The sequence below is a fragment of the Penicillium atrosanguineum genome, assembly GCF_028827265.1.
Source record: "Penicillium atrosanguineum strain IBT 20685 chromosome Unknown utg000004l_segment0_segment0, whole genome shotgun sequence".
Classification (NCBI taxonomy): domain Eukaryota; kingdom Fungi; phylum Ascomycota; class Eurotiomycetes; order Eurotiales; family Aspergillaceae; genus Penicillium; species Penicillium atrosanguineum.
This window is the reverse complement of record NW_026623136.1, coordinates 833597-860700: the sequence shown is the minus strand read 5'-3', so window position 1 is coordinate 860700 and position 27104 is coordinate 833597. Positions and strand designations below refer to the sequence as shown.

The following is a 27104-nucleotide window of genomic DNA, read 5'->3' as shown; positions in this document are numbered from 1 at the left end:
CACCCAGGAGAAAACTTCAATGCCAAACGAGAAACCTGCCTCAGACCTAGGGTCAGGCGGTAGCCCCCTGAGCCAGCCCGCTTACACGCTCCCCTACGAAACTGTGATCAAGGAACTCACCACCGGGATTGATGAGGGTCTCAGCCCCGACGAAGCCAGTCATCGTCTCCAGGAATATGGCCCCAACAAGCTGGACGAAGGTGGAGGCGTTTCGGTGGTCAAGATTCTCATCCGGCAGGTGGCCAATGCAATGATGCTAGTAAGGCACCCCTCTTCTACACCACGATAGGTTGAAATATGTTGAGCATACGCCAGTTCTGATCCATTTGCGTCGCAGGTCCTGATTCTCGCCATGGCTGTGAGTTTCGGAATCAAATCTTGGATTGAGGGCGGAGTCATCTGCGCCGTCATTGTCCTGAATATCGTTGTCGGTTTCTTTCAGGAGTTTGCTGCTGAAAAAACTATGGAATCTCTACACTCGCTGTCTTCGCCGACTGGAACTGTCTCGAGAGGTGGACAGACGTTCGCAGTGCCGTCGGTCGAGATTGTACCTGGTGATATGGTCGAATTGAGAACAGGAGATACCGTTCCAGCGGATATCCGGTAAGTTTCTTGCACCGACAGCGTTTAGGCCAAGCGACCTATTATGAATTTTGCTGAATAAACCAGACTTGTTGAAGCAGTGAACTTTGAAACCGACGAGGCTCTCCTGACAGGCGAATCTCTCCCTGTCCAGAAGGAATGTGACTCGATCTTCAAGGAAGACACTGGTCCTGGAGACCGCCTCAACATCGCTTACAGCTCGAGTACCGTCACTCGAGGCCGTGCTCGCGGGGTGGTTGTCAGTACAGGCATGTTCACGGAAATCGGTTCCATTGCTCTCGCACTGCGAGCTAGTGACAACAAGCGGCGCCCCGTCAAGCGCGGACCCAACGGTGAGACTAAAAAGCGGTGGTATGCCCAAGCATGGACTCTCACGGGCGCAGACGCTGTGGGTCGTTTCCTCGGTGTCAATATCGGCACCCCTTTGCAACGGAAGCTCTCGAAACTAGCCTGCCTACTCTTCGGAATTGCCGTGGTGTTCGCTATTGTTTGCATGGCTTCAAACTCTTTCAGCAGCAACACTGAGGTTATTATGTACGCTGTCGCAACGGGCATTAGTATGATTCCTGCATGCTTGGTCGTTGTGCTTACTATCACCATGGCGGTGGGCACAAAGCGAATGGTCGAGCGGAATGTAATTGTTCGAAAGTTGGATTCCCTGGAAGCCCTCGGTGCTGTCACGGATATCTGTTCGGACAAGACCGGCACACTGACACAAGGCAAGATGGTTGTCAAGAAGGCTTGGGTTCCTTCTCGAGGGACGTACTCTGTGGGCACTTCCAACGAGCCTTTCAACCCCACTATCGCTGATGTCTCGTTCACCCCTGTGCCTCCTCTGCAGTTTGATGACGAGAAGGAAGGCCATGCTGCGGAAAAAGCGGAAAGCCTGGTCACGGGAAACCGCCAGCTCGAGGACTTTCTGGACGTTGCTGCCATGGCCAACCTCTCTCATGTGTACAAGTCTGAAGAGGGCGCGTGGCAAGCACGAGGCGAGCCGACAGAGATTGCCATTGAAGTCTTCGCATCAAGATTTAACTGGAACCGTGATCGCTGGACCAAGGGACGGGGCGCAGTATGGCATCAAAAGGCAGAGTTCCCATTCGACTCGACTGTCAAGAAAATGTCCGTCATCTTCAGCAAAATTACTCCCCAAGAGACTCGCACAATGGTGTTCACCAAAGGAGCTGTTGAACGCATCATTGATTCTTGCAGTTCTGTGATCTGGGAACAAGACTCATCTACCGCCGTGCCAATGACCGATTATCACCGTGAGAATATTCTCCAGAACATGGAAGAGCTCGCCAAGATGGGACTTCGGGTATTGGCTTTGGCACATCGCTCCTACACCGAGGAACCGCGACTTTTAGAAGGTTCCGATCTGGAACGTGAGGAAGTGGAGAAAGATCTTTGCTTCCTTGGGCTGATCGGCTTGTATGATCCCCCACGCCCTGAAACAGCAGACTCAATTCAAGCCTGTTACAGAGCTGGTATAGTCGTTCACATGGTCACTGGTGATCACCCCGGCACTGCAAAAGCGATTGCACAGCAAGTTGGAATCCTACCATCCGACTTTAGTACAGTCGCAGCTGACGTCGCAGACGCCATGGTTATGACTGCCGGTCAATTCGACAAACTCACTGAAGACCAGATAGATGCACTTCCTACTTTACCTCTTGTCATTGCCCGCTGTGCTCCGCAGACCAAGGTGCGCATGATTGATGCCCTTCATCGCCGTGGCCGCTTCGCAGCCATGACTGGAGATGGTGTGAATGATTCCCCTTCGCTGAAGCATGCCGACGTGGGTATCGCTATGGGACAAGCAGGATCAGATGTGGCCAAAGACGCGTCTGATATTATCCTCACGGACGATAACTTTGCTTCGATTCTCAACGCTGTTGAAGAGGGAAGGCGCATCTTTGACAATATTCAGAAATTTGTGCTCCACCTGCTAGCCGAAAATATTGCTCAAGCTTGCACCTTGCTTATCGGCCTGGCCTTTAAGGATGCCGATAATCAATCTGTCTTCCCCCTCGCACCAGTTGAAATCCTCTGGGTTATCATGATCACCTCGGGTATGCCTGACATGGGCCTTGGAATGGAGGTCGCTGCGCCCGACATTATGGATCGCCCTCCACAAAGCAAACAAGGTATTTTCACCTGGGAGGTGATTATCGACATCATGGTTTACGGCATATGGACCGCAGCCCTCTGTTTGGCAGCATTCTCCATCCGCATGTGGGGATTCGGCGACGGTAATTTGGCCCGTGGTTGCAACAAAGAATGGTCCGAGGAGATCAAAGACTGCGAACTGGTTTTCCGAGCCCGAGCCACAACCTTCGTGTGCCTCACTTGGTTTGCTCTGTTCTTGGCTTGGGAAATGGTCAATATGCGCCGCTCATTTTTCCGCATGCAACCAAAATCCAAGAAATACTTCACCCAGTGGATGTACGACGTCTGGCGAAACAAGTTTCTCTTCTATTCCATTATGGCTGGATGGATCACCATGTTTCCTATCCTCTACATACCTGTGCTCAACGACGTTGTCTTCAAACATAAGCCGATCACCTGGGAATGGGGTATTGTGGCGGTTGAGGCGGTTCTTTTCTTCATGGGCGTCGAAACCTGGAAATGGGCCAAGCGAGTGTTCTTCCGTCACAGAGAGAGGAAGTATCAACTTGCGAGTTCATTGGCTGGGGTTCCGGAAGAGGCCTAACGAATGCTTTCCTTGACCCGACATTGAATAGGGCCAAGGAACAAGCTATTACCGGTTTAACGCACGCATTATGGGAACACACTTACTGGAATCAAGGACATACACAAACATCTACAAATTGGGAATTTCAAGAAGAAGACGAATTGGCAGCGAACGGTTGAGTCGGGAGATCTGATGGGGTGCGACCGCATGTCTCGGGTGATCCTCTATAGAACAGTCGGATAAGATGGAAGAACTGGTAGAATAAATTGGGTGCCTTCCAAATGCTGGGTATCAACACAATTATGTTTCTGCTTATTTGTAGCCTAGATAGCCTACTTCTCCCATAGCACTAATTCATCACTCTTACAAATACCTCCGTATTCAGTCATCCCTCTCTGACACTGTTTAAACAGGAATAAGATTTCAGTTAGTAATAGTTGGAAACATTCAGGGTAGGTTTTCTTTGCACTCGGGAACTTTGCTGCGCAACGTCGATTTGCTGGTACTCAAAATCGAGTGCAAATCCAAGCAAAGTGCCCAGCGTCGAGTTTCGCACACACGAAGTTGAATGAAGTTGTTCGAGAGTTTTTGCGGCAGTGACGTATTCACGAGATTTCTCCGGTGAAGGGCGCTAGCATGGATGCGCGCTTTGACGCGATTTTTTGGCCAAGCGATACAACCGAGACCAACCGAGACAAATGGAAGATGCCGAGCCATCGTCCCACATGGGATACTGTCAAACTCTCAATGTTCTAGGCCTCCTATAGACTCCGAAGACTCGCGATCCCAATGCAAGACAGTAGGTTCATTAACAACCGATGCGCCCCATGCGCGACGCCAGACCAAGTGCGGTGGGGAATTGGTGTGAGACATAGAACTCGGCATTTTCGTATCAAGCGGGCTCGTTGGAATACAGGCTCCAGGAACCTATGGGCTGCGAAGAAGCGTGCAGAGCAGGAGCTGAGCTGAAGGAATCTGAAGCTCCACAAAAAACGCAACTGCGACCGATTTCATCACACCGTAACATCAACATCAACATCAAGCACAATAAAAAATGATCTGTCAATTGATTGGGTTGAAAGATGCCTGTGAGTGAATTCACACGATTGCTATTATCTATGGTCGGAGATAAATGCAAATATCCTGAGACTTCACTGCGTACTCGGTCCGTTGTCATGGCTTGCGCGGCCGCTACGGCTGTCGCTGCGGTGCTGGCCGAGCGAGCCGCTAAAATAGAGGAAGCAATCGGTAGGTGACCTGATGATTTGAAGGGAAATCATGTTAACATTTGCCATCCAATCTTCTAATGTTGAATGGCAAGAGTGAGCGCCTATGGAGGCTTTCTTTTGGTTGCCAGTAGTCCTAGGCTTATTTTGTATAGTCTGATTTCTCATACTCACTCACTTTGCCTGGATTCGAGTTGAGTCGAGTCGAGTCGAGAATCACATCTAGCTTTTTTTTCTCCCTATAACGTTTTTCTTTCTTCTTTGGGGGGGGGATCTGCATATCCCAAACTTGGTGCTAGCGAGGATCCACCAACGTTGCTATTGCTCATTAGTATAACCCGACTCTTTCAACATTTTGACTACGACATGGAAGGTCCCATGCCATCGGTCGGATGAAAAGCTCCTTCCCAAGGTCGTGTATATGATGGTAGTGGACATGGGAGCCACTGCCCGGTACCGCGGATTCGGAACGGGTAGGCCGTATCATTACCCAGGAATGAACGCTGTGTATCAGACCAAGCATACTCCATCAAAAGGCGAGGATGAGGGGTGACTATATATATTTTTCACTATAATATTATGCATCAAGTTTTTCCATCTCGATATTGTTCAGTCCCATAACGTCACTCGTCAGTGTGACGCTAAGCCATTAACCGAGATCCGCCGCTCACGTTTTCCGAGGAAATGGTACCAGCAGACATCGCACGAGTATGTCAACTCTGTTGCAGACGTTCTTTCTGCAGCCCTTGTATTATCGTGTTCCACAAAGCCATTCGCTCATGCATGTCAGCCCGATATACAGCTTAGATGACTAATTAGCGTTGATACTAAGCAGCATGAATCCGCCCCGGACTATCACAGGAACAGCTCACCGAGGCGGGCTGGGCCGTGCCCCTGCCCCTGGATCGTCGGCTAAACGTTAACTCGGTGGGAACAGCAAACAAAGGGCACGTAGCTACATTCCTAGGGTAGATCAGTTCACTATCTGTAAGCTAAATCGATCCGACACTCACAACAGTCGAATTCTAGCCCTGAAAAGGCAGTTCTATGCGTTGATCAGGGCTCGGTTAGTGGCCCGTGGGAGAATCCCGGGGAAAGCGGGGAAATTACGCCTCGGAGATCGGTTCTCCTAACTTCGTGTTTCATCTTTCATCTCCCCTCTTCTCAACCTCATTCCCGAGCGCTACATTGACCCCGGTCGCCTTGCCGTCTCCTTCGGATGACCTCTACTCTATTGAGAAGATGGTTTTAAGGGCATGCGACCGGTGCCACTTGAGTAAGGAAAAATGCACATTTGCCGACGATGATCAGAAGCAATGCACCAGGTGCAGGCGCCTGAAAATCACATGTTCGACATCCAGGCGCAATAGGCGCATAGGCCGTCGCCCTGCCGCGAAAACCTTCCCGCATGGTGAGATGCAGATATGGAGCATCGAGCCACATCAACGTCAATCCGACACTTGTGACGCCACGGCCTCGTCGAGTGTCTCCCGACCAAGATCAATCTCGAGTGTACCTTCCGATGCGACGGAAGAACTGGGAACCCCTCGAAAAATCGACTCTCCCGACAGCGATGACTCCATGCTCTTAGGACCGGAGAGACTGCTCGCCTACCCCACCGAGCTTCAAACGACCCAAGATGCTATGCGCACAGTGCTGGACGTTGATCAATTTACTGCAATCCATATGCCATTTATGTGGGGATCAAGTTTCGTCCCCGAGTCCCAAAAGACCGTTTATGCGATCTTACAACTTTCTGCGCCGATTTTAACCGAGGGCTACTTGGCTTTTATTGGACTTATGACGAGCTACCAAAGATCGCTCGTTATGCGACGAGATGCCCCCGATATGAAGAAAGCTGCCAAAGGCTTGCAGCGATTACGAAGCGTAAAAATAACGCAGATTTATGATGCGGCTTGTGCCCTCTTCCTGGGTCAAACCATGTACGTGTTCAACGTACTCACCGCACACGACTCCTCCACCGCCCACTCTATCATCCGAAGCGCTCTGATGTCAACTAAATCATGGTTCTCAACCCTCCTACAATACCCAATCATGGACACAATCATCATGACTCCTCTTTTAGTCGACACAGTGGAATGTCTGGCGCGTCGCGAGGTTCCTATAGTCAGACTCCCCGTCACCGAAAGAATCATCATAGATCGCTATGCGGGCCTCTGTACCTCCCTTTTGCCCATTCTATATGATCTCTGTGTATGCAGTCATGACTTGAAGAGGGATGTTACTGACCTCGGATCTGATTCATACCCCGAACACTCTCAACGGCTAGCTGAGATCGAGGAACAAATCATGCATTGGAAGCCTCGAACATCACCGCAAATGTTCGAAGAATTTGCTCAACATGAGATCTTGGCGATGGTGACACAAGCAAATGTTTATCGCCTTGCGGCTCTGCTGGTCATCCATCGCCTGCGATATCCACTGGGCGTCGAAGATGGGGCAGGCCGAGACCTTGCAAGTAGTATTTTCGCCGAAATGTCGTTTTTTACCAAATCAGAGACCCAGAAAACCACCGCTTTGCCTATCGTGTTTCCTTTGACGGTGTCCATGTTTGAGATCCAGGGGCCAGGGGAGATTTTATTGGAACGATTGTCATCATTTACCGTTCAAAGTACAAGTGCATTGAGACTTCAGGAATTTGTCAAGCGAGTGCGAGCATCAAGAGAGACAGATTTTGGAGGGTTATGGTTTGAATTGGTCGAAACACAACTTCATGCAGCAATGCCTCCGTGACCCTATTTATGCTCTCCCACTAAGAAACCATACCAAGCCACTAATTCATGTCAAATCTCTACTATGAGGTCATCCCTTTGTTAATACCCCACAGATAGAGGCATATAGCCGATAAAGTTGACCCCACGGGGTTCTTTCTTGCCTAGAATGGTGTCGCGTGTCAAATGATCTCCCTCGCCGTAGCCAATTCCTGATCTGGGATCTGAATGCCGGTGTCAAAGCATCAGCTGATCCGGGGCTGAACGAATTCGGAAGTAAGCGTCCGGGTCTATCCAATGACAGGAGATCGTAGTCCCGTGCGGTCGACGCCGAATCTAACCCGATTGAGAAGAAAGGGCCCGGATTACGTCGTGGAATCCGGCGATCTTGCATTTAAGGTGCTGCAACCCCGTTCATTTTTCAAGATTTGTCTGCCTCTCTTCTCATTCAATGTATAAAAGCCAATAAGGATTGGTGCAGATCTTCAGTGAAAGACACTGATCTAGTTCACTGATGACGATGAGCAAGCCCGAGTCAAACTAGCGTGGGAACCCCGGACTACACGAATCACTGCATACTCTCCGAGCCCATAAAGGCCCCCTACTCGCTCACCCGTTGGACGATCTCCTCGAATTTCCTCAAAGCCATCGCCACTCATCTGGCACTTGACTACCTCGGAATTTAGTCGACACTCTCAATCATCATCCTCATTATACCTATACACTCTAGCTTCCAGTATTCGCGTTACTAGGCGGTAGTCACCATGCTGGTCCCACAAAGTCAGCTTATGCAGCATACGGAGGCACCTCGGAAGGCGTGCCACTCTTGTCGGGTTAATAAGATCCCCTGCGGCGCCGCTCCTGGAATCCCATGCCCGAATTGGAATCACAAAGCTTTCAACGACGAGATTGACCAAAGAAATAGCAAAAGGTAAGCAATTATCTCTCTTTTCAACAATTTCTTTCCGCTCAACAAAATCCAGACAAAGAATAAATCCCAAAATATCAGACATGTCTTCCCCTCTTCCGGATGGGGTTTGGGCTTTTGGAAGTTCCTTAAACAATACCTACCATCTAGATCTATCTTCGCAGTATACTACCTACGGCGACAAGTACTCGGAAATTGCAAGCGACCTTGACACTGAGTGGACGAACTTGCCTCTTGACTCATCCTGTGAGCCTCCCCGAATTAAGCCCTTGCGGTTTTTGTATGGCTGTTTGGGGGGGTGCTAACCAGTTCCTTCGTCAAATAGACCCACCACTCTCTTTAGATACTCAACCGATGTTCAACTCCGCCAAAGATGAGTTTTGGAACACGTTCACCGATTTCAGCTCCGAGGACTCATCTCAGGGATCTCCTTCTCCCCTTTCCTCAACGCTAAGCCTTATATCACTGGTCCCAGACTTCGCGAATCCCCTTCCAACAAGCATGGATTCGGTAACCATCGATTCGCTCCGTATAAACGGTGTTCTCTCGCTTCCCAGTGAAAGTCTTCAAAGAGCCCTTTTACAATCTTTTGTTGAATGCGTACAACCGGCCATGCCAATCCTTGAATGGCAAAATTTTCTGAATTCGATCTACGGTCGCGGCAATGGTCATGGCTCAATTAGCTTACTTCTTTTCCATGCCGTCATGTTTTCTGCGACTACATTCGTTGACCTGAGGCACCTTCACGCCGCAGGTTACTCCAATAGGAGAGAGGCACATGAATCCTTCTTCCAAAAAGCCAAGGTCAGTCAGGCTGTACTAATCACGCTCATATTTTGCAGCTAACAAGAAAATAGCTTCTCTACCAAGCAAATTACGAGCAAGATACCCTCACCATCGTGCAAGCAATGCTTCTCCTTACCTACCGTGTCGACGCAAAAGATGGCGACGACAGCAGCCACTGGATCGGTGTCGCCATCTCCATGGCCACATCCATTGGCCTTCTCCAGGATCCGGCCGGTACGAGAAACTTCGACCATAGTGCCAAGTTATGGAAGCGAGTTGCTTGGGCATGTTACACAACCGACTGCCTGATCTCACTGAGACTACGATGTCGACCAAATATTCATGGAATGGGTTTCAGTCACCAGATCCTGACAGAAGACGACTTTGAGTTCTACAGTCTCCCTTCAGAGAACCAAATTATTTCACCCAACTGCTCGATAGCATATAATACCAACGCCCAAAAGGAACTAGCCCATATTTACATCGCAAATACCCGGTTATGCATCTGCATCAGTGAAGTCCTCGATTTCAGAGGCAAGGTCAACCACATCTACGCGTCCGCTGGATCACCTATCCAAAGAAACAACAGAGATAATACTGACAAGGCTACCCGGGTATCTATCTCTGAATACAAACTGGCCGACTGGGCCGACTCACTACCACCATCTTGCCACGCCCCCTCTCCAGACTCAAGCAATGCCGATGACCCAACCATCGCCGTCCAGCGCAGCCTTCTCCATCTACAGTTCTACACAACTATCGCGATTCTTCACCAATTACAACCCTTTCCATCATCGAAGTTCTGCGTTCAACATGCTGCGAGTCAAATCACATTAATAGCTTCCGAACTTCATATCAAAAAGCTACACGACAGACTGTCCATTACTGGTGTCACAGCGATTCTCGTGGCATTGATTATACATATGTCCCAGTTAAAGGCTTCACCATCACCTAAGAGGAATCAGGCTATTGAGAACTTCCAGTCGTGTTTGGAGGTGATGGGTAGCTTGAGAGACGTTTATTGGGAGGCGGAGAGTGTTACTGAGTGGGCGTCGAAAGCGATTATGTAAAAACGTATTTTGAAGGCCATGCTATATAGCTTTTGACGATTTACGGATCTTTTTAAGATTTGATTTCAAGGACATTTGCTTCCCGTCCCGTAACTTGATTGATATCACCAATCATACCTATGGTGCCTATTAGGGACCACCTTAATCGAAAAAATATTAGGCCAGTATGATTTAGCCCGTAAGACTCCCGTCTCTCTCCTTTCCATCTTCGCAGTAAGTGGCAATAAAATTAGGGCTTCTGTCTTGAGGACTTCAGTAGTCAAGATTGATGGTGACATGCAGATATAGGTAGCCTGCTGTTTCTTCTCCAACGAGATTATTTAAATTGACATACATACGCCACGTTAGTGTCCGCTGTTCTTGCCTACTGTCACCTTTCCCCTTCCTTCATCTTACCTCTGTCTGTGTCGTATTACTCGTATCAGAATCTCTGTGCACCTATTTACCCACCAAACGATGAACAAGCCAAGCTAGTGTCTAGAATGCAAGACTACCGCTACAATATAGTATGTGATGTTCCACTCCATCCTCGACTGTATTTTTGGAACGCCGGGTTAGCATCCTCCCCCGACCCTCGACCACCTGAGTCCGTTGCTTCCGGTTTTCTAACCAAGATGCTCCATGCAGATACAATTGATTCACTTCACAAACAACCGAAGAAGGGATTTCCACCAACAATTGATCCGAGACTATAGCAAAGGCTGTACTTGACTTGACGCCTTAGCGAATGCAATCAAAACTGGTGCGGAGATGGCACGAGCAGCGGCTGACGTTCTTTCTCAAATCGAAGATGCTGCTATCGACTTCGCAGCGGACCATCCTGTTTATGCTACAATCCTTGCATTAGGTGTTTTGGCCTTATTAACGCCGCGTGCTCTTGAGGTTCTCGGCTTCAGAGAACTGGGCCCAAATGAGGGCTCGTTTACGGCGTTTCGACAGCGACGCTATGCTGGTTATGTACCCAAGAAGGCTTTGATTGGCTACTTTCAGAGACTAGGGATGAAGGGCATGGGATTCTTTGAATGAGACAGTCCACAACACGAAGCCATTTTTGTTACATTTTGCATCACTTTGGACAAGCTATTAAATATGGCATCTAAAAAATATAGCAGCTACAGTACCCTACTAAAGGAGAAGTACACATCCAAAAATAATTTCGAAGATTGAGTATTTGCACGCTCCTTGAGCAGTCTGCTTGTTATTTTAACGAAATGTGTCGTGGCTTGCACTTCCCGATTTAATTGAACTTGTTTCTAGCCTACTATTTTATATTCAGTTTCGCTTTTTTCGCTGGCTCTTCTTTTTCTGCGCCTCTCTTCTTCATTTCAGCCTTTCTTTCAGCCTTGAGTTTCTGTGCAGCTACCTCTCTTTTCTTCGTTTCAGCCTTTCTTTCAGCCTTGAGTTTCTGTGCAGCTACCTCTCTTTTCTTCGTTTCAGCTTTCTTTTCTGCCTTGAGTTTCTGTGCAGCTACCTCTCTTTTCTTCGTTTCAGCTTTCTTTTCTGCCTTGAGTTTCTGTGCAGCTATCTCTCTTTTCTTCGTTTCAGCTTTCTTTTCTGCCTTGAGTTTCTGTGCAGCTAGCTCTATCTTCTCTGTTTCAGTTTTCCCTTCTGCCTTCAGCTTTTGCACTGTTGCCTCTTTCATCTTCCTTTTTGCGTTCTCTACCGTCTTCAGTCTTTGTGCCTGTGCCTGTGCCTGTGCCTTCTGTTCTTTCTTTCCCTGCTTTCTTGTTTTCTCTTGTGTCTTCTCTTGCGCTTTCATTTGTGCCTTTCTCTCCGCCTCGAGATTTTTCATGAGATTTTCTTGCGCCTTTGACCGCGCTTTAAGTTCTTTCTTGCACGTCTTCTTAGCCTCCTTTTGCATCCCTGGGCTGTCTTTGATGATTTTTCCTGCAGTATTGTTTGAATGTACTATTTTCTTGTCCGTTTGGCTCATATCAGGCCTTTCTTTGTAACTTTGCGTCTCTCGCGACTGATAGGATCGGTTAATTTCCAGTCTACTTAATATTTTATCAAGTAGTATGAAAATCAGGAAAACTATATGTAATTTGGGTAGCATGATTGAAGCGATCAGAGAGGACAAGGCGACAAAAGCGAATTCGTTGACCTGGATAATTTGGTGAGTATTCAAACGAATAAGAGATGATGGACCTGTCTCGCCGAACCTTTTTGCCTTTCGGCTGTTCAATGAACTTCATCAAAAGAACAGACAGTTCCGAGTAAGCCACTAGCAACTGCTCCAGTCGCAACTTATCTACGCTACGATTGGTCTTTCTCCAGTCTTTCTTTGAGTCTCTTGATCCGAATTTCGCGGTCCAAATGTCCTTTTGATCTTGAGGCCATATCTCGTATAGGAAATCTTGGCTTTCGACCACGGTTGGATGAGCTACCATAATTCGGCTCACTGCACATTCACAAACTAAACCTTGTAGGATCGGTCTTTCTAACGCTTGGTAACTGGACAGACCACCCGGGTTGAACCGGTCTGGAGGTGGAGGTGAAAGCAGCGTCACTGTTTCACCCTGAGCTATATGCCATGCGAAAATTGTGGAAGCACCATGGATATATTGTCTCCATTCCTCGAAGGTCTTTTTCCATTTTGGGCATTCCACTTGGTCTTCGTCCATTAGAGGACCCATTGCTGTGGTCAAAGTCTGCAGATGGTGCTTGTCGGCCCATTTTTGGGCAGCTTCGCGAGATATACCGCTCCATAAAACCTGACCATTGGGAATCCAAGTACGGCGATGGAACTGTCCAATATTTGGATCAGCTCCGGAACAGAAAGGTACTGACTAAACGCCCCGACGAGAGGTGGGTCAGTTGATTGTTGGATCAAAAACCCCTGAGAATTTTTTTCGAGATCCATCGGGACGGTAGAGTGGTCGCAATGGTAGAGTGGTCGCAATGGTAGAATGATCGCGATGGTGGACTATAATACTTCAATATGGTTTCAACGGAGAGGGTGGTTATCATGAAGTGCAGGTGACTATATATGCGCTTTCAGAGAAGTAGGGAAAGAGGATTCCATGTCAAGTAAATGACAGGGAATTGACATCATGACTCTGATCGGTATCTACACACGGCTTGTTCACAATCTTAAGATACACAGTCACAATGGAGATAAAGCCCTCAATTTTTCGTAAGTCTTTTTGGGCGATATCAAGGTGAATGTGCACCTAATAGACTCTATGTTGTTGGTCCCTTATATGGAGAAGTGTATACAGTGCTAGGCCCACGCGGGCTTGATATGGTTGACTTATTTACACTTTGGTGGAAGACTAAGCAACCATGGCTCGGCGAAACATTACGAGACATGGTATCGTATGATATCTGGAATAAGGAGTTAATACTACGTATGGGCCTTCATGCCCTGAATGAAAAAAAAATATGTAGAAATTTCAGTCCCGCTAATCTCTGATTTACTTTGATATATTGAGCCCCAGCAAGTATATTTCTTGCCGTAAAGTCAAATCTGCATATAAAACTACAGGGACGTCAAGGAAGCGTCAGAAGGGTCACAGAGATGTTGGTGCTCAATCTAAAGCAAATGAAATGCGGAATTTCCCGACAAGTGATGGGACTTTTCAAATGAAACAAGCACAGAAAGAATCTTAGAAATTTTCAAATTATCTAGCAAATCCTATGACTATATATGAAGCAAAACCTATAACCCCCCCAACCCGGAGCACCAACCATATCTTGACCAAGCTAAGCAGCGACGGCGGGAATTTGTGCATTATCCAAATGCTCTGGTAAAATCTTGGACTTCTCGTTCACCTCGGGTGAAACCTTCATAGGATAGAAATCAATTCTTCCACTTTCATTGATAACACCAGTCCTATCCAAAACACTCCGCACACGCACGTAAGGATCAAGCTGCCAGTAATTTTCGCGCAGCTTTCTGATCACGTCATCGCGACTAGTCGGTGATGGATCGCTCTTGAACGTTGAGATCCATTCAGTTGTCAGTGTGAAAAGGTCATCGCCAAGCTTTTTTCTTTCTACGAGGATGCCCTCACGCGTGGTGGAGTCTTTCAGTCTATCGTTTTCCTTTGGGCTAGGCTCGACGTATTCGTATTCCCAGTTTTCTTCGCCGCCAAGCTCTTTGATAATTTGGGATCGGGGGACCATCTTTTCGAGCTCTTTAGCGCCGCTGATGAAGTGAACCTTTGCGGCGACTACAGGGTCGAGGATACCGTGGATTATTTTCCAGAATCCTAGTTTCAGTGCAGATTAGTATTGGTCTCCGGAGCCAGCTTCGGGGTTTCAAACGTACCGGAGAAGATCCAAGGGGCATTGTAGAAGATTAAGGCTCCTAAAGATTCGGGATAATTTTCTTGAAAGCTGTCGATGATGAATTTGACAGGAGGGAAGTCCTAGGTATTTGGTTAGCTTGTAGGACAAGAAAACTTTAATGTCCACTGTCTCGTGCTTACCCAGTTGGATAGACTGAATGAGGTCAGATCGAAGACAATGGCCTGGTTGAATCGAAATGTTAGTCTATCCACATGGCTCTGAGAAGATCTAGACCTGCTGAAATTTACCATTGTTTCCACAGGCGGAACCTGCAAATAGCGCACAGTCTCAATGCAGTGAATGATGTAGTCGTTCAATCCCTTAAGCGTCTGGTCACTGGGATTATGGGTCCGTACGCGGACGATGCAGATGGGACGACCCCACTTATCAGCTCCATGATAGTGACCCTTGCCAGTTTTCAGCTGATGCACAAAGCCCTGGCCATCCTTTTTCTCAATTGAGTCTCCACTCTGTCGCGATTTCTCCAGATGATATCCTTCACCTTTGAGAAGGACTTCTTCATCGACCTTGTACTCATTGACTCGCCAGTTCAGGGCCGAGACAAGCTTGATCCATGCCTTGGGAATGTTCCACTTTTCGGCCCGGATGAAACGCAGGCAAAGCGCGTCCGGATGATCTTGCTTGAGAGCCGAGATTAGAGCTGCCCGCAATTTGTCCCCTGGGAGCCTTTGACAAAGTGTGTTGATAGTTTTGATCTCATCTGGGCCTGCGCCTAGGCTTTTCAATGTGGAGAGTAGATTGGGTGGGACGGCGGTGGTCTCTTCCTCTGTGGGCTGAGTCTGTGCTCGCCCTAGGGAGAAGAAACGCCGATGCGGCTTCGTAGTGCCACTAGAGGAGACTGATAATTTGCGGGCGGGATCAGGGCCGGGAATGGTTGAATCCCAGGATTGCATCAGAATCCGCCAAAACTGGTGAAGTTTCTCTTGCTGTGAGGCATCCAGCCTCCCTACGTATCCCGGAGCAGAGTTCTCTGGAATGTCCGCCATTTTGTTCGGGCTACTGGAGTTCTTTCAAGATCAGATGCGTGATAATGAGACAAGCGAAAGGGGCGTTGTTCTGGGCCTTTAAAGCAGTAACTAACCAACTGAATTAAAAAGAACTAGTGGCCGGTGAGATCATAACAGTGCCAATCATCTTAAGCATCTGTAATCTCCGGGACCCATGTGATAATTTATCCTAATTCAGCTACCTCGGGGCGTCCATGCTGCAGCTCCATGCGGGGCTAATGCGGGATGAGTGGTGGGCTCGGGCCGTGTGTACGATGTAGCGTTGAGGACTAGCTAGAAAACGTAACAACAAACCGGCTAAGATTGAACTTTAGCTTTGATCTTCAAGTCGCAGGTTAAAATGAGGAGAGTATGGGGGGGAGAGGAGTAACGTCAAACCCCGCTCGAGACCAAGACCGAGGAGCTGCTACAAGTGTGCCGTGTCCGGGGTTAGCTTTGGAGGAGTCAAGCGGTGGTTTAACTGGACAGGCATGTGTGGGGGTGCCGAGGGCGACCCCGCCTGCCCCTGGGGTCCCTGACCAGTCCGGATGAACAGGTTCATCATTGATTTCTGGTGAGCATGAAGCAATATAGCGAAAAACTGAATATCTGTAGAGTGACCTCTGCTTTTGTTTAAATCTGTTTTTTGATAACATCACCGCACTCTGCGGGACCTGATTGATTTTGCATGGTCATCTTCTAAGAGATAGCAAACAAGGAACAAAAAAAAGGAAAATATGGGACCGAGGCTCTGCTTGTTCGTATCATCCTTATCAGGCCCTGCAATATTACAAGCTGCAGCTATATGCAGCTATGATCACGGAACTATGCTATATACCCCTCATGATCTCAGTTGACAGCCAGCTGGCTTGAGGTTGTGGGGCCGTGACGCGTGAAATTCGCCGAACAAAAAAACCGAATCTGCCGTCACGTGGTCGCTATCGCACATTCACACTCTCGAAACAACTTCGTGCCAAAGGAACCAGGGGTATGGAGGAGCGAAGCAAGTTCAAAGAATTACCCATCGAACCCCACGGCATCATCTGGGAAGATGAATTTATCGACGCCGAACATGAGCAGCGACTTATTTCAATCTTCCTCAAAGAGCTGAAATGGCCCGATCGCCCCGGTCGGATATCTCTCCACTACGGCTACACTTTCGACTATAAGACTTTCGGCATAGATCCGGAGATCCCTTACAAGGAATTTCCCAAGTGGCTCCAGCCGCTTATCCCGACTACGGAATCCCGACCTCCAGACCAGGTCTGTCTGCAGTATTACCCGCCGGGGGCCGGCATACCACCTCATGTAGATGCACACGGACCTTATGATCAGCTCTACGCACTGTCTCTTGGCGCGCCAGCGCTTATGCAGTTCCGCAGGGGCGAGGAGCGGGTTGAGGTCGATCTCAATCCGAGGAGCATGATGCAGATGTCTGGGGATTCAAGGCTGCATTGGACGCATGGTATTAAGAAGCGCAAAAATGATACGCTTCCGGACGGAACCGTGAGGCCGCGTGAGAACCGATGGAGTATTACTTATCGGTGGCTTAGGGAAGGAGGCGTGTGTGACTGTGGGAATCTTCAGCATTGCGATACCGCTCAGCGGCGAAACGGAACTGAGAAGGAGAAGAGATCGCTGCTAGAGCTTGCGGTAAAGGCAAATGCTGAGGAATCTGTAACCTGAGCATGATTGTTATTTTACGACTCTTGGACCTGGACCCGGATATCCCAGGCCTCATGGTGTTTATGTTTGCAGCGCATTCAGTATCTATCAAGCCTTTTATATACCCAATCAAAAGTTTCATTTTCTCAAATTTGCAATGTACACCACTGTGCTTGAAAGACGCTGGGCTGGAGCCGGCATAGATGATTCTCAATTATCCACTAAAGAAGTACCCACTAAAGAAGAAAAGACGCAAGCGTGTGTATATGGCCTCTGCTTTGAATATAGTATCTGATTAACAACAAGTAATGAGTGAAAGAAAGGTGATGCGAGGCCTGGCCGACTTTATCCCTATGATACGGGCCATATTCTCTGGGTTGCAAAAATATGAGTATTTGCAGTTAACAAGTGTCCAGTGCCCTTATTGCCTCAGCCCGACCATATCCCTCACTATGTCCCATAGTACATAAAGCCCCGCGACCAAGAATACTCCGTGTTGTCCCTTGGCGCCCCAATTCAGCCCTGTTTTCCAAATTGCTCATAGCTGACCGAAATCTCATCCGTCCTGGCGATACCCGTCGGATCCCGAATGATCGTCTCATCACTGGTGTTTCTTGTGTTGTATGAGATGACCGTTTTCGGGTAGGGACCGCAGTTCGAGTTGAGTGTGGAGTGCTCGGGGCCCGAAATTGAAAGTTTGCCGTATTTGCGAGCACTGCCGTACATCGGTAATTTGTAATCGGTGTTACCAGGTGAACTGTTCTTGCCATCTTTTCCGTAGCGGATGCGGACGTAAAGAGGACGGAGGACAGGGATCGAGGAGCACATGATTGTAACGCAGCTTTCGGTGGCGGACCAGATGAGCATTGGAACGGTGTCGTCTGGGGGTTAGGTTAGATCTGGTCATTGTGCAGGAAGGTTAAGGTAACATACAGATGTACTCGGATGCGTTCAGGCCCGATAGTGCGACAGTACGGACGATGCCGCAAATTCCGGCGCTGTAACATTCAAGTTAGACTCCATTAAGCGAATGAGATGATTTGAAGACGTACAAAATACCAAGACTTAGACCACATGCTACAGTGATCTTCTCCTTCTGCTTCATGTTGAGATCCCAGACAACGAACCATGGCAGTATGGCAAAAGAGAAATCGACAGCGACGAACCATGCTGTAAAAAGAAATTTCATGATCAGATATGGGACTTCCTCGCCAATGGCGACAGAGTCTGTTACTCACATCCGACAGTATAGCCAACCCTGGAGAAATCAAGCCAACAATACCCTGGCGTATTTGGTTTCCAACTCTTCTCCACAGGTATGCACTGTACTATGACAGTCACGCAAGCAAATGTTGTGATAATGGCAGTGATGACAATGCAAGCCCAGATGAACCCAATCTGGATCTTGTTCCTCACAATTCGAAGCAAAAACATCCCGACAGCCGCCTTTCCAATTCCAATCACGGCAAGTCCGGCCACCTGGCTGAATAATTCATATTTCACGGCCGTGTAATAAATGTCTGCATCCCCAACATTGGCGTATAGTTGGCCGAGGCCGTAGTATGTCCCTATAGTGACGAATATGGTGTAAAGAATGTGAACGATCTTCATTCTGTTAGATGTCACAGAAAGCATGCGAGGTTACATTTAGGAATCTTACCAGTGCAAGAACAACGAGATAATCATCAACACCAACGGCGTTCAGGAGGCTTATGCGAGTATAAAGCCTTAAGCCAACAAAAACAGCGAAGATGACCACCTCCAGCCACAGGACCGCATTGGTCATAGGCCCTAGACCTCCATATACACCCATTTTGAAGATGTTAAGAGTTTTTTTTCAAAAACGAGCGAAGCGGATCATACAGATGATGAAAAGGAAATACCTGCAAGATCAAGAAGCATTTATGGATTGTACAATTTGAGACATCATTTTCCACTGCCAATCTTCCTGCAAAACTAGCTCAAAGCGGAAGGCTAGAAACTCAGCAAGATTGGGCAAATTGGTTCTTTCTACTTTTCCAATAAGAGGGATGCTTGTCAATGTAAATTTGACTCACCACGAGGCCATGCTAAACTAACAAGAGCGTGCATCGCACGAATTTCACACTAACCGAAAAAAGCAGAAGCCGGTCGGGGACGGATGTATAGGATCGTTCCGAGCCCATCGTTAAAGCCACGGACCCACATGAACAAGGCACTCGGGATTGACAGGTCACAAATATTCTCCTGACAGGTAAAAAGGGCCCACATGCAACCCGGCATGATGATCCTGGGAGCTGTCAGGACAGACAACGGCCCGCGCGATGATCCCACCACGTTCAACCTTAACATCTTCCCCAGGAAATCAGCCTTGACACAAGAGCTTTTCCCATAAAGGCACTGAGCCAGGATTGTAACTCATCAAGACAGAAACGGCAAGTTTAATAAAGCGAAGGCCACGCCAGTCGTAGACTTCATGGATAATGCCATTCACCGCAGCAGGTGGCAAAGAAGCCTGGAAGATGTCAACACTAAAATCCTAGACAGGTACTGAGGTATTCGCTCTAATTCGAAAACCCGGAAGCGCTAGCCTCCATGAAGCCTACACGTCCATTTCCCCTCCATCCGCGTCTAGACTGTGTCTCCCAGCGATCATTTCCCAAGAAGAACAGTTTATTTCGATCGTCCTTCGCTTGGGCTAAATCCTGCTTCTGAGAATGGCGGCCGTTACCTGTCAAGCCAACAAAGTTTCTGAGGGAGTTTTGCTCCACTTTGGAACGTGGGATTGGATATTAGTTGAACGTGCATCATTACACCCTAACGCTCTGATCCGGGAACACGGATATGGACCCCCGGTGGCTCGAGACTGGGTTTGGTAGTGAAACACTGGCGTGAATTGGCAGGCTATCATAGCTTTCTTGCTAGTTGTCTTATCTACCTTTGATAGTCTGCGGAGCCCGTATGTAGTCGCCTCAAGCCTGAAAAATTCTTGGAAGTAGACCGATTGTCTTTTGATTTCAGACCGAATCGTCAATGGTAGCTCTTTCCTACGGATTTGGTGATTGTATCTTTTCATATACCTTGATATCAAGAAGACAACCTCGGGGCCAGAGCACAAGTTACTCCTGTGGGGCGCTGTGGGTTGTGGAAGGTTAATGGTGAGGGGTTCACACCACTAAGTTCGCCTTCAGGTAATTGACTTGATTTAGTGCTGATAACTCAGAGGGGGTCTATGACATTCGCTAAGCTTAAGAATGTGGTCCGACCATGTGGCAACTCTTAGCGTAATAATTCGAACATATATACAGTAGCTCATATCGTCGCTTTTTGTCTTTTGGCACGGCCTGCTTTCATATTAATGTTCAAGTCTGGGCATTGAACTCTGAAGTGGATAATGTCAGCTCAAACTCAAGGAATCATCAAAGCTCTTGATGCAGTTCACCCTGAGTTATTTGGTGATAATGAGGTAGAGCGCCTCCAAGTTCGTGCTGCGGCGCGTCGGCTGCTTGCCAGGGTTGAATCACCTTATGAACGCGCTTGGGGTTTTTGCTTTGAGCATCCCGTTGTTTTTGCGGCTCTGCAGACATGCATTGATGTGGGTCTGTGGAAAGCATGGACTGGAATTGGAGGTGGCGAGAAAACCATCGACCAGCTCGCCAAGATGAGCACTCCTACTATGGATACCAATCTACTGCGTAAGACCTTGTATCCGCAATTTTATGATGTATGGAGGCTTACAAGACATACACAGGTCGTCTGTTCCGCCTATTGGCAGCTTTCAATGTGGTTGAAGAGACAGGCGAAGGCGAGTTCAAGCCGACACCTTTCTCGCATGCTATTGGTGACGAAAGCACCAAAGTACGTGCCTCACTTCAAGCAGCGTAAGTTTTCTTTTTCTCATCACCCCACGTATCAGGCTGAACCTCTGCTTAGAACAAACCAATACATTTCCGCTGGTCACAATCTGCCGGCCTACCTCGCAAAGATCTCTTACCAAGAACCCACCGACGTGAATGAGAACAATCATACCAACAGTGATCCAGATGGTCTCACCTTCTTTGGGCGGCTTCAGAAAAGCCCCGCTTGTTTTGAAGCTTTCACTGGCCACATGGAGGCTTGGACAACATGGAAGACCCCGTGGACCAAGGTTTATGACACAACTCAGCTGTTGGAAAGCGCTAATTTAATCAATGGCTCTCCGTTTGTGGTTGATGTTGGTGGAAACACTGGTATCGATATCACACATGTTCTCAACAAGCACCCTGAGCTTCCCGCCGGATCACTTGTCTTACAAGACCTTCCTGAAATCATTTCCACGGCTCAGGTCGATAAAAAGATAACCGCTGTAGCTCATGACTTTTTCCTACCCCAGCCTGCCAAAGGTAAGAGATATGCCAGCACATTTGGACCTTTACTAACAGCAATACCACAGGGAGCCGAGCGTACTTCATGCACGCCGTCCTCCACGACTGGCCAGATGAGAAGGCCAAACAACTGCTGGTAAATACCAGAGACGCAATGGTGAAGGGTTACTCCAAGCTCTTCGTCTACGACATCGTTCTTCCCCCAACGGGAGCGAGTATCAGCCAGACCACGATGGACGTGAACATGATGTCTCTGCTGTCGGCTTCAGAGCGTACTCAGGAGATGTGGACAAGTCTTTTGAGCAGTGCAGGTTTGAAGGTTGTCAAATTTTGGCCTGATCCACAGCAGTATGAGATGGTCATTGAGGCTGAGGTTGCCGATGATGGTCACGATGAGTCCAATTTTCACGCTAATGGCCACTCCAATGGCTACGCCAACGGTCACACTAACGGTCAAATCAATGGTCGAACCAATGGCAACTCCGATGGTCATTCAAATGGTCACTGATTCTTACTGCGTTTGAATTATTGTACACACAGGAAACGCGATCGCATGTCAATTATATTGGATAACGTTTTTCTTAAATCAAATTAACAAAATAATCTTGAAACAATCTAGAGGTTCGGGTGAGGTAGCTGGTCAGTCAAACATGGACGCCAGAGATAACAATCTACAACCTGGGAGCAAAGCGAGGGAACTTCTTCCCACCATAGATATCCTCGTGCGCAGCCTTGATGATATCCGCACCCTATCTCATTCGTTAGCGTTATCGAAATTTCAAGGGAAGTGGTACTCACCTTCTCGCCAATCATGTAAACCGAGTTTTGAATACGGCAATCGGGGATCACGGGGATTACGGAAGCATCCGCGATTCGGAGATTCTTGACTCCATGCACTCGAAGCTTGGAGTCGACAACACCCTGGTGGATGCTCTTGGACAAACGTGTAGTTCCACAAGGGTCTAAAGGGAGTCAGCTTTGGTTTCGCTCTCTCTTCAAAGGAAACTACTCACGGAATCCAGTCTGGCTTCGATCCAGGACAACTCGCTTCATATCATCATCGGACTCGAGGGGCATTCTCCAGGGGTACTCTGCGACGACAAGGTCCTTGAAGCCGGTTCCCTTGGTCAGGACATCGTATGTCCAGCGGACACCCTCGCGCATTGCTAGAATATCAAGATCATTGCCGAAGAAGTTAAGGTTGATGTTAGGCTGAATCAGGGGGTTCGCGCTGTTCAGAGTGACCTCGCCCTCGGAAAGGGGCCGCAACAGATCAACGATGACGGTCATGTAGTTGCCCTTCTCGGGGAGAGGATAGTGCCACTGGAACGCGGTACTGAACATGCCGACGAAATCAAGCTCGAAGTGAGGCTGGCCAGCTGGTCCAAATGGATCCAGACCGCCGTTCGCAGCCTTTGCCTCGTGGTAGGCGGGATATTTTTCCAGGCGCTCGTCGATGCGAGGGAACCCGACAAGCTCTAGAAGACCCGAGCTAATAGGTCCGGTCTTGCTCTTCTTGTACTCTGCCACGGCCGTGTCATTGAGTTGGCCAGGGCGGAGGATGTGGTCATCCAAACCAAATCCATCTTTGATCTGAAGCACAAATGGCACAATGGGATGATCCAAGAGGTGTTGGCCGACATGAGGAGAATCCACCACAGGAGCGATTCCGTGCTTAGCCAACTCAGCTGCCGGACCAACGCCACTAAGCATGAGAAGCTTGGGCGTCTCAAAGACACCTTGGGATAAGATCACTTCGCGGCTAGCAAAGACACTGATCTCGATGCCTGAAGCTTCGCTGATTACAGTGACACCTGAGCAGATGTGCGTGACCGGGTCAATAATCAGTTTTTTGGATTGAACACCGTAGAGAATTGTCACATTAGGCTTGCCCTTCAGGTACAGGAAACTACCTTGGCGCTCGCCCTGGTAGATAGTGTCAACACAGTGTGTAAGACCCTTCATTTCGCCCGAGAAAATGTCCTCAGTCAGAGGATGACCCTTGGAGACCCACGCCTGAGTGAGCGCATCGCGGAAAGGCTTCATCTCAGGCACCAACTCAGCATGGGAGATTTGCAGAGGACCGCCAGTTCCGATCTTGTTCAAATCGGTCGAATACAATTTCTCATCGTCATGGTAGGTCGCACACTTGCGCAGGTAGTCGACGCAGTTGTCCCAAGTCCAATCCTTGCCGCCAAAGGCTTCCCAGTCATCAAAAGTTGGCTTAGAGCCGGGAATCCAAGTGAAATAGTTGGCGCATGAACTTCCACCGAGAACTTTTCCACGAGTGTTGGGCTTTTCCACGCGCTCGTAGTCGTCGCGCTTGATCATTGTTGTTTTGTAGGCCCAGTCATATTTGCTGCCCCGAAGGTTGAAGGCCTTGGAGGGTGTGATGATCTCTTCGATCTGGTCGGGGTTTGGAATACCAGCTTCGACGACTAGGACGCGGACATTGGGGTTTTCCGCGAGGCGGCCTGCGACCGCGTTACCAGCTGTGCCTCCACCCACGATGATGAAGTCGTACTCCGAGCCATTTGATACCATCGCCATGATTTCAATTGGATTGTTTATGGACGGGAAAAGAGAGGGAAACTGAGTATAGGTGTATGTCGAATGTGTAAAGAGCAGATGGAATGAAGCATCTCCATTTGGCCTTGTATTTATATTTACACATCTCACCAATGTCTCTACCTAGGTATCCATTGTGGCCGTGCCGTCTTCCGGGCGTCATCAATATGATACGGGAATAGTTCGGACGAGTGGTATCATCGTAAAGTGAGTGGAGTGGCTTGCATACATGTCAACACAGCCCTCATAGTGGTAGTAGTACGTAATGTGGTTAGCGGGAATTATGCACCTCAAACATTTGAATGAGGCGTAAAGACTGACTCCAATTCAGACATCAAAAACTCCGACGGGTTACCCCTCATGAGGGGAAGCCATTATCTTCACCGCTTGGTGAAATAAGCCTATCACCGTCTATGTTACTGCCAGCTTGCGGGAGTTCCTGGTTCACCGAGAGGGCCGAGATTAGGCCGAGGAGAGGAATGCAGCCTGTAGGATGAGCTCGGTTAATGGGTCAGCTTACCTTTAGTTTCGGTAGGGCTGAGGAATGAACCTGGTTTATTGCGCATATTTTTATCAACTACACTGTGCGTCATATCGTATCTCGTCAGCCGTATAATGGAGCCCGGAATCTCGGCATTCAGTTCGTATTTGCCCAATACAGGCTGCGTCGTCCCGAATTTCTAACGGCATGCCCTGATAGGCAGTACTATACAGAATCGCCGGAAAAGATGAGTCGACAATCCGTAGCCCCTGGCTGTATGTTTGCCATATTTTTGAGGCGTAATAGGTGAGTATCGCATCATAAAAGCCGGCTCATCCCCCAGCAGAACAGAGCATAGAGCATTCCCACCACACCGCGCCAAGTCCTTGGAGAAAGCAACTCTATGTCGAACCCTAAGTTTACACTGGCAGAGGGTTAGTTCTCATCCTCTTCGTATCTACTTGCCAATCTGACATGCTGCAAAGGCCAGCCAATTTCGGATCCTTCTGTTAGCACCACGCTGCCTATCTTTGGAGGCGGGGGCATCACGACGCTTGGAGATACACTTCTGCTCGAAACTCTCGCACACTTCAATCGCGAGCGCATTCCGGAAAGGTACGGAAACGACATCATCTATGTACTTCTTATAAGATCAATTACTGAAACTCAATAGAGTGGTTCATGCGAAAGCTTCGGGTGCTTGGGGTGAATTCGAGGTCACTAATGACATTTCCTCGCTCACATCAGCTAAATTCCTCAACGGCGTTGGGAAGAAGACAAAAGTCTTGTGCCGTCTGAGCACCACTGGCGGTGAAAAGGGAAGCGCAGACACCGTCCGTGATGTCCGTGGCTTTTCCGTCAAGTTCTACACAGAGGAAGGCAATCACGACATCGTCGGCAACCACATTGTATGTCTCGCATCTCTTGGCCAGACTTCTGATCCCAAAATAACATCTTATCCTACAGCCCGTGTTCTTCGTGCGAGATCCGATTCGCTTCCCATCCCTAAATAGAAGCCACAAAAAGCACCCCGCTACAAATCGGCCTGACTGGACTATGGTGTGTGCCAATCTATACATTATCCTGATTAAGCTAATCTTTTAGTTCTGGGACTTCCATGTCAACCAACCGGAAAGTGTGCATACACTCATGCATTTGTTTGGCTCTCGTGGCATTCCTGATTCGATCCGTCGTGTCACTGGCTTTGGCGTGCATACTTACAAGATGGTGGCTGAGAACGGCAGTTTCCGCTACTGTAAGTTTCACTTTCGGCCGGTCCAGAGCATGACCCATTTCTCTGGACCGGAAGCCACTCGCATCGCTGGCGTAAATGCCGATTATCACAGCCAAGATTTGGCGGATGGTATTGCCCGTGGGGAGTTCCCAGTTTGGAAATTATGTGTGCAGGTGATGGAGCCCGAGCGAGCTGAGACTTACGGTCGTGGTCTGTTCGACATCACCAAAGTCTGGCCACACAAGGAGTTCCCATTGATTGAAGTCGGTAAAATGACTTTGAATCAAAATGTGAGCCCGCTCTTCCCGATAAAAGAGGAGCTCGGTTGCTGACAAGAATCCTAGCCTGAGAATTATTTTGCCGAGATTGAACAAGCTGCGTTCTCGCCATCCAACATGGTCCCCGGTATTGCAATGACTCCCGATCCGAGTAAGTACAAATGAGAATTCCAAGCATTTCGAGCACAACTAAACTTATTGCCCGACGCAGTGTTGCAAGCGCGTATGTTTGCTTATCCCGACGCTCAACGATACCGCCTGGGAGTGAACTACACCCAACTCCCTCCCAATCGCGCTATCTGCCCGGTCTTCCATCCCTTCGAGCGAGATGGGATGGGAACGATTACTCGGAATTATGGAGGTGAGCCGAATTATGTCCGCAGTACACTGGGTCGCGGCGTGCCCAGCCAGGTACAATCAGACGTACGACACACCGAGCGCATCGAACACAATGCTTTGCTTGGCCAACACGAACTCGAAGTCAATGACGAAGACTTTGTTCAGCCACGAGCACTGTGGAATAATGTGTTTGATGAAACTGAAAGACGGCAGTGGGTGGCAAATGTTTCGGAGACCTTGGAAGATGTGCCTACGGAGCTAAAGGAAGCCGTTAAGGGGATGTTCAGTCAAGTTGATCCGCGCATTAGCCAATTGATGACTGCACAGGGGAAGACCAACTCGCATCTTTAGAACTGTTGAACAGAAAACATAATCATGACTTGTTAGAAATACTCGAATTGTTTCGCAAACTTAGAAATGCCTATAAATTCACACGAAAGGATACCTTCTAAGAAAGATCAAACCGTCGTTCTACGCCGGGCCGTTTTCGGATCTTCCCTCTTCGATTACTTAGTGGCTCTCAGAACTTAGAAACAAGATGTCTAATCTCCACTCATCCCATGCAGTCCCGATGAGTCTCAACTTACGTGCGATGCCCCACATATTTGCTATATTGTGTTTTTAGCGCTAGGTTATTTCCCGCTGCCCTTTCATCACGAATAAAATATATATCGGAACCTCAGGTAATAATCAATATTTTAAATCAAATACGCACTGGGTTATCAAATCTTGAAGTTTAGGTTATTAGGACTTTGTGCTCCTGCATCGTCATTACCGGCGGATCGCTCCATGGACAAGTGGGGCGTCTATTGCGCGAGGATCGGCAGCCGCGTGTGCATCTAGATTTAGCGACATC

At 48.4% G+C, this 27104-nt stretch overlaps 11 protein-coding genes across 11 annotated transcripts; 7 read left to right on the top strand and 4 right to left on the bottom strand.

The window, feature by feature from the left end:
- Positions 1-19: 19 nt before the first annotated feature.
- N7443_005633 (cation-translocating P-type ATPase) lies at positions 20-3316 on the top strand (the record flags this gene model as incomplete). The annotated part of the gene is made up of 3 exons (XM_056885689.1): positions 20-259; positions 338-603; positions 670-3316. The coding sequence occupies 3 exons, from the start codon at positions 20-22 to the stop codon at positions 3314-3316; spliced, it is 3153 nt and encodes a 1050-aa protein (XP_056741137.1).
- Positions 3317-5940: 2624 nt separating this feature from the next.
- Positions 5941-7278, top strand: N7443_005632 (uncharacterized protein; the record flags this gene model as incomplete). The annotated part of the gene is made up of 1 exon (XM_056885688.1): positions 5941-7278. One exon carries the CDS (start codon positions 5941-5943, stop codon positions 7276-7278), a length of 1338 nt encoding a protein of 445 aa, XP_056741136.1.
- A 989-nt stretch (positions 7279-8267) lies between these two features.
- N7443_005631 (fungal specific transcription factor domain-containing protein) lies at positions 8268-10040 on the top strand (the record flags this gene model as incomplete). Its single annotated transcript, XM_056885687.1, has 3 exons — positions 8268-8430; positions 8528-8988; positions 9042-10040. 3 exons carry the CDS (start codon positions 8268-8270, stop codon positions 10038-10040), a joined length of 1623 nt encoding a protein of 540 aa, XP_056741135.1.
- A 513-nt stretch (positions 10041-10553) lies between these two features.
- Positions 10554-11066, top strand: N7443_005630 (uncharacterized protein; the record flags this gene model as incomplete). The annotated part of the gene is made up of 2 exons (XM_056885686.1): positions 10554-10593; positions 10765-11066. The coding sequence occupies 2 exons, from the start codon at positions 10554-10556 to the stop codon at positions 11064-11066; spliced, it is 342 nt and encodes a 113-aa protein (XP_056741134.1).
- Positions 11067-11301: 235 nt separating this feature from the next.
- Positions 11302-11901, bottom strand: N7443_005629 (uncharacterized protein; the record flags this gene model as incomplete). Its single annotated transcript, XM_056885685.1, has 1 exon — positions 11302-11901. The coding sequence occupies one exon, from the start codon at positions 11899-11901 to the stop codon at positions 11302-11304; it is 600 nt and encodes a 199-aa protein (XP_056741133.1).
- Positions 11902-13745: 1844 nt separating this feature from the next.
- Positions 13746-15340, bottom strand: N7443_005628 (CRAL-TRIO domain-containing protein; the record flags this gene model as incomplete). The annotated part of the gene is made up of 4 exons (XM_056885684.1): positions 13746-14254; positions 14314-14413; positions 14474-14515; positions 14582-15340. The coding sequence occupies 4 exons, from the start codon at positions 15338-15340 to the stop codon at positions 13746-13748; spliced, it is 1410 nt and encodes a 469-aa protein (XP_056741132.1).
- Positions 15341-16330: 990 nt separating this feature from the next.
- On the top strand, positions 16331-17026 carry N7443_005627 (uncharacterized protein; the record flags this gene model as incomplete). The annotated part of the gene is made up of 1 exon (XM_056885683.1): positions 16331-17026. The coding sequence occupies one exon, from the start codon at positions 16331-16333 to the stop codon at positions 17024-17026; it is 696 nt and encodes a 231-aa protein (XP_056741131.1).
- A 495-nt stretch (positions 17027-17521) lies between these two features.
- On the bottom strand, positions 17522-18818 carry N7443_005626 (Timeless protein; the record flags this gene model as incomplete). Its single annotated transcript, XM_056885682.1, has 5 exons — positions 17522-17886; positions 17939-18003; positions 18058-18175; positions 18244-18610; positions 18666-18818. 5 exons carry the CDS (start codon positions 18816-18818, stop codon positions 17522-17524), a joined length of 1068 nt encoding a protein of 355 aa, XP_056741130.1.
- Positions 18819-20378: 1560 nt separating this feature from the next.
- N7443_005625 (uncharacterized protein) lies at positions 20379-21856 on the top strand (the record flags this gene model as incomplete). Its single annotated transcript, XM_056885681.1, has 4 exons — positions 20379-20679; positions 20736-20865; positions 20918-21366; positions 21417-21856. The coding sequence occupies 4 exons, from the start codon at positions 20379-20381 to the stop codon at positions 21854-21856; spliced, it is 1320 nt and encodes a 439-aa protein (XP_056741129.1).
- Positions 21857-22019: 163 nt separating this feature from the next.
- N7443_005624 (GMC family oxidoreductase) lies at positions 22020-23898 on the bottom strand (the record flags this gene model as incomplete). Its single annotated transcript, XM_056885680.1, has 3 exons — positions 22020-22097; positions 22147-22310; positions 22362-23898. The coding sequence occupies 3 exons, from the start codon at positions 23896-23898 to the stop codon at positions 22020-22022; spliced, it is 1779 nt and encodes a 592-aa protein (XP_056741128.1).
- Positions 23899-24800: 902 nt separating this feature from the next.
- N7443_005623 (catalase) lies at positions 24801-26599 on the top strand (the record flags this gene model as incomplete). The annotated part of the gene is made up of 7 exons (XM_056885679.1): positions 24801-24831; positions 24883-25012; positions 25071-25305; positions 25364-25456; positions 25502-25921; positions 25976-26060; positions 26121-26599. The coding sequence occupies 7 exons, from the start codon at positions 24801-24803 to the stop codon at positions 26597-26599; spliced, it is 1473 nt and encodes a 490-aa protein (XP_056741127.1).
- Between the last annotated feature and the right edge of the window lie 505 nt (positions 26600-27104).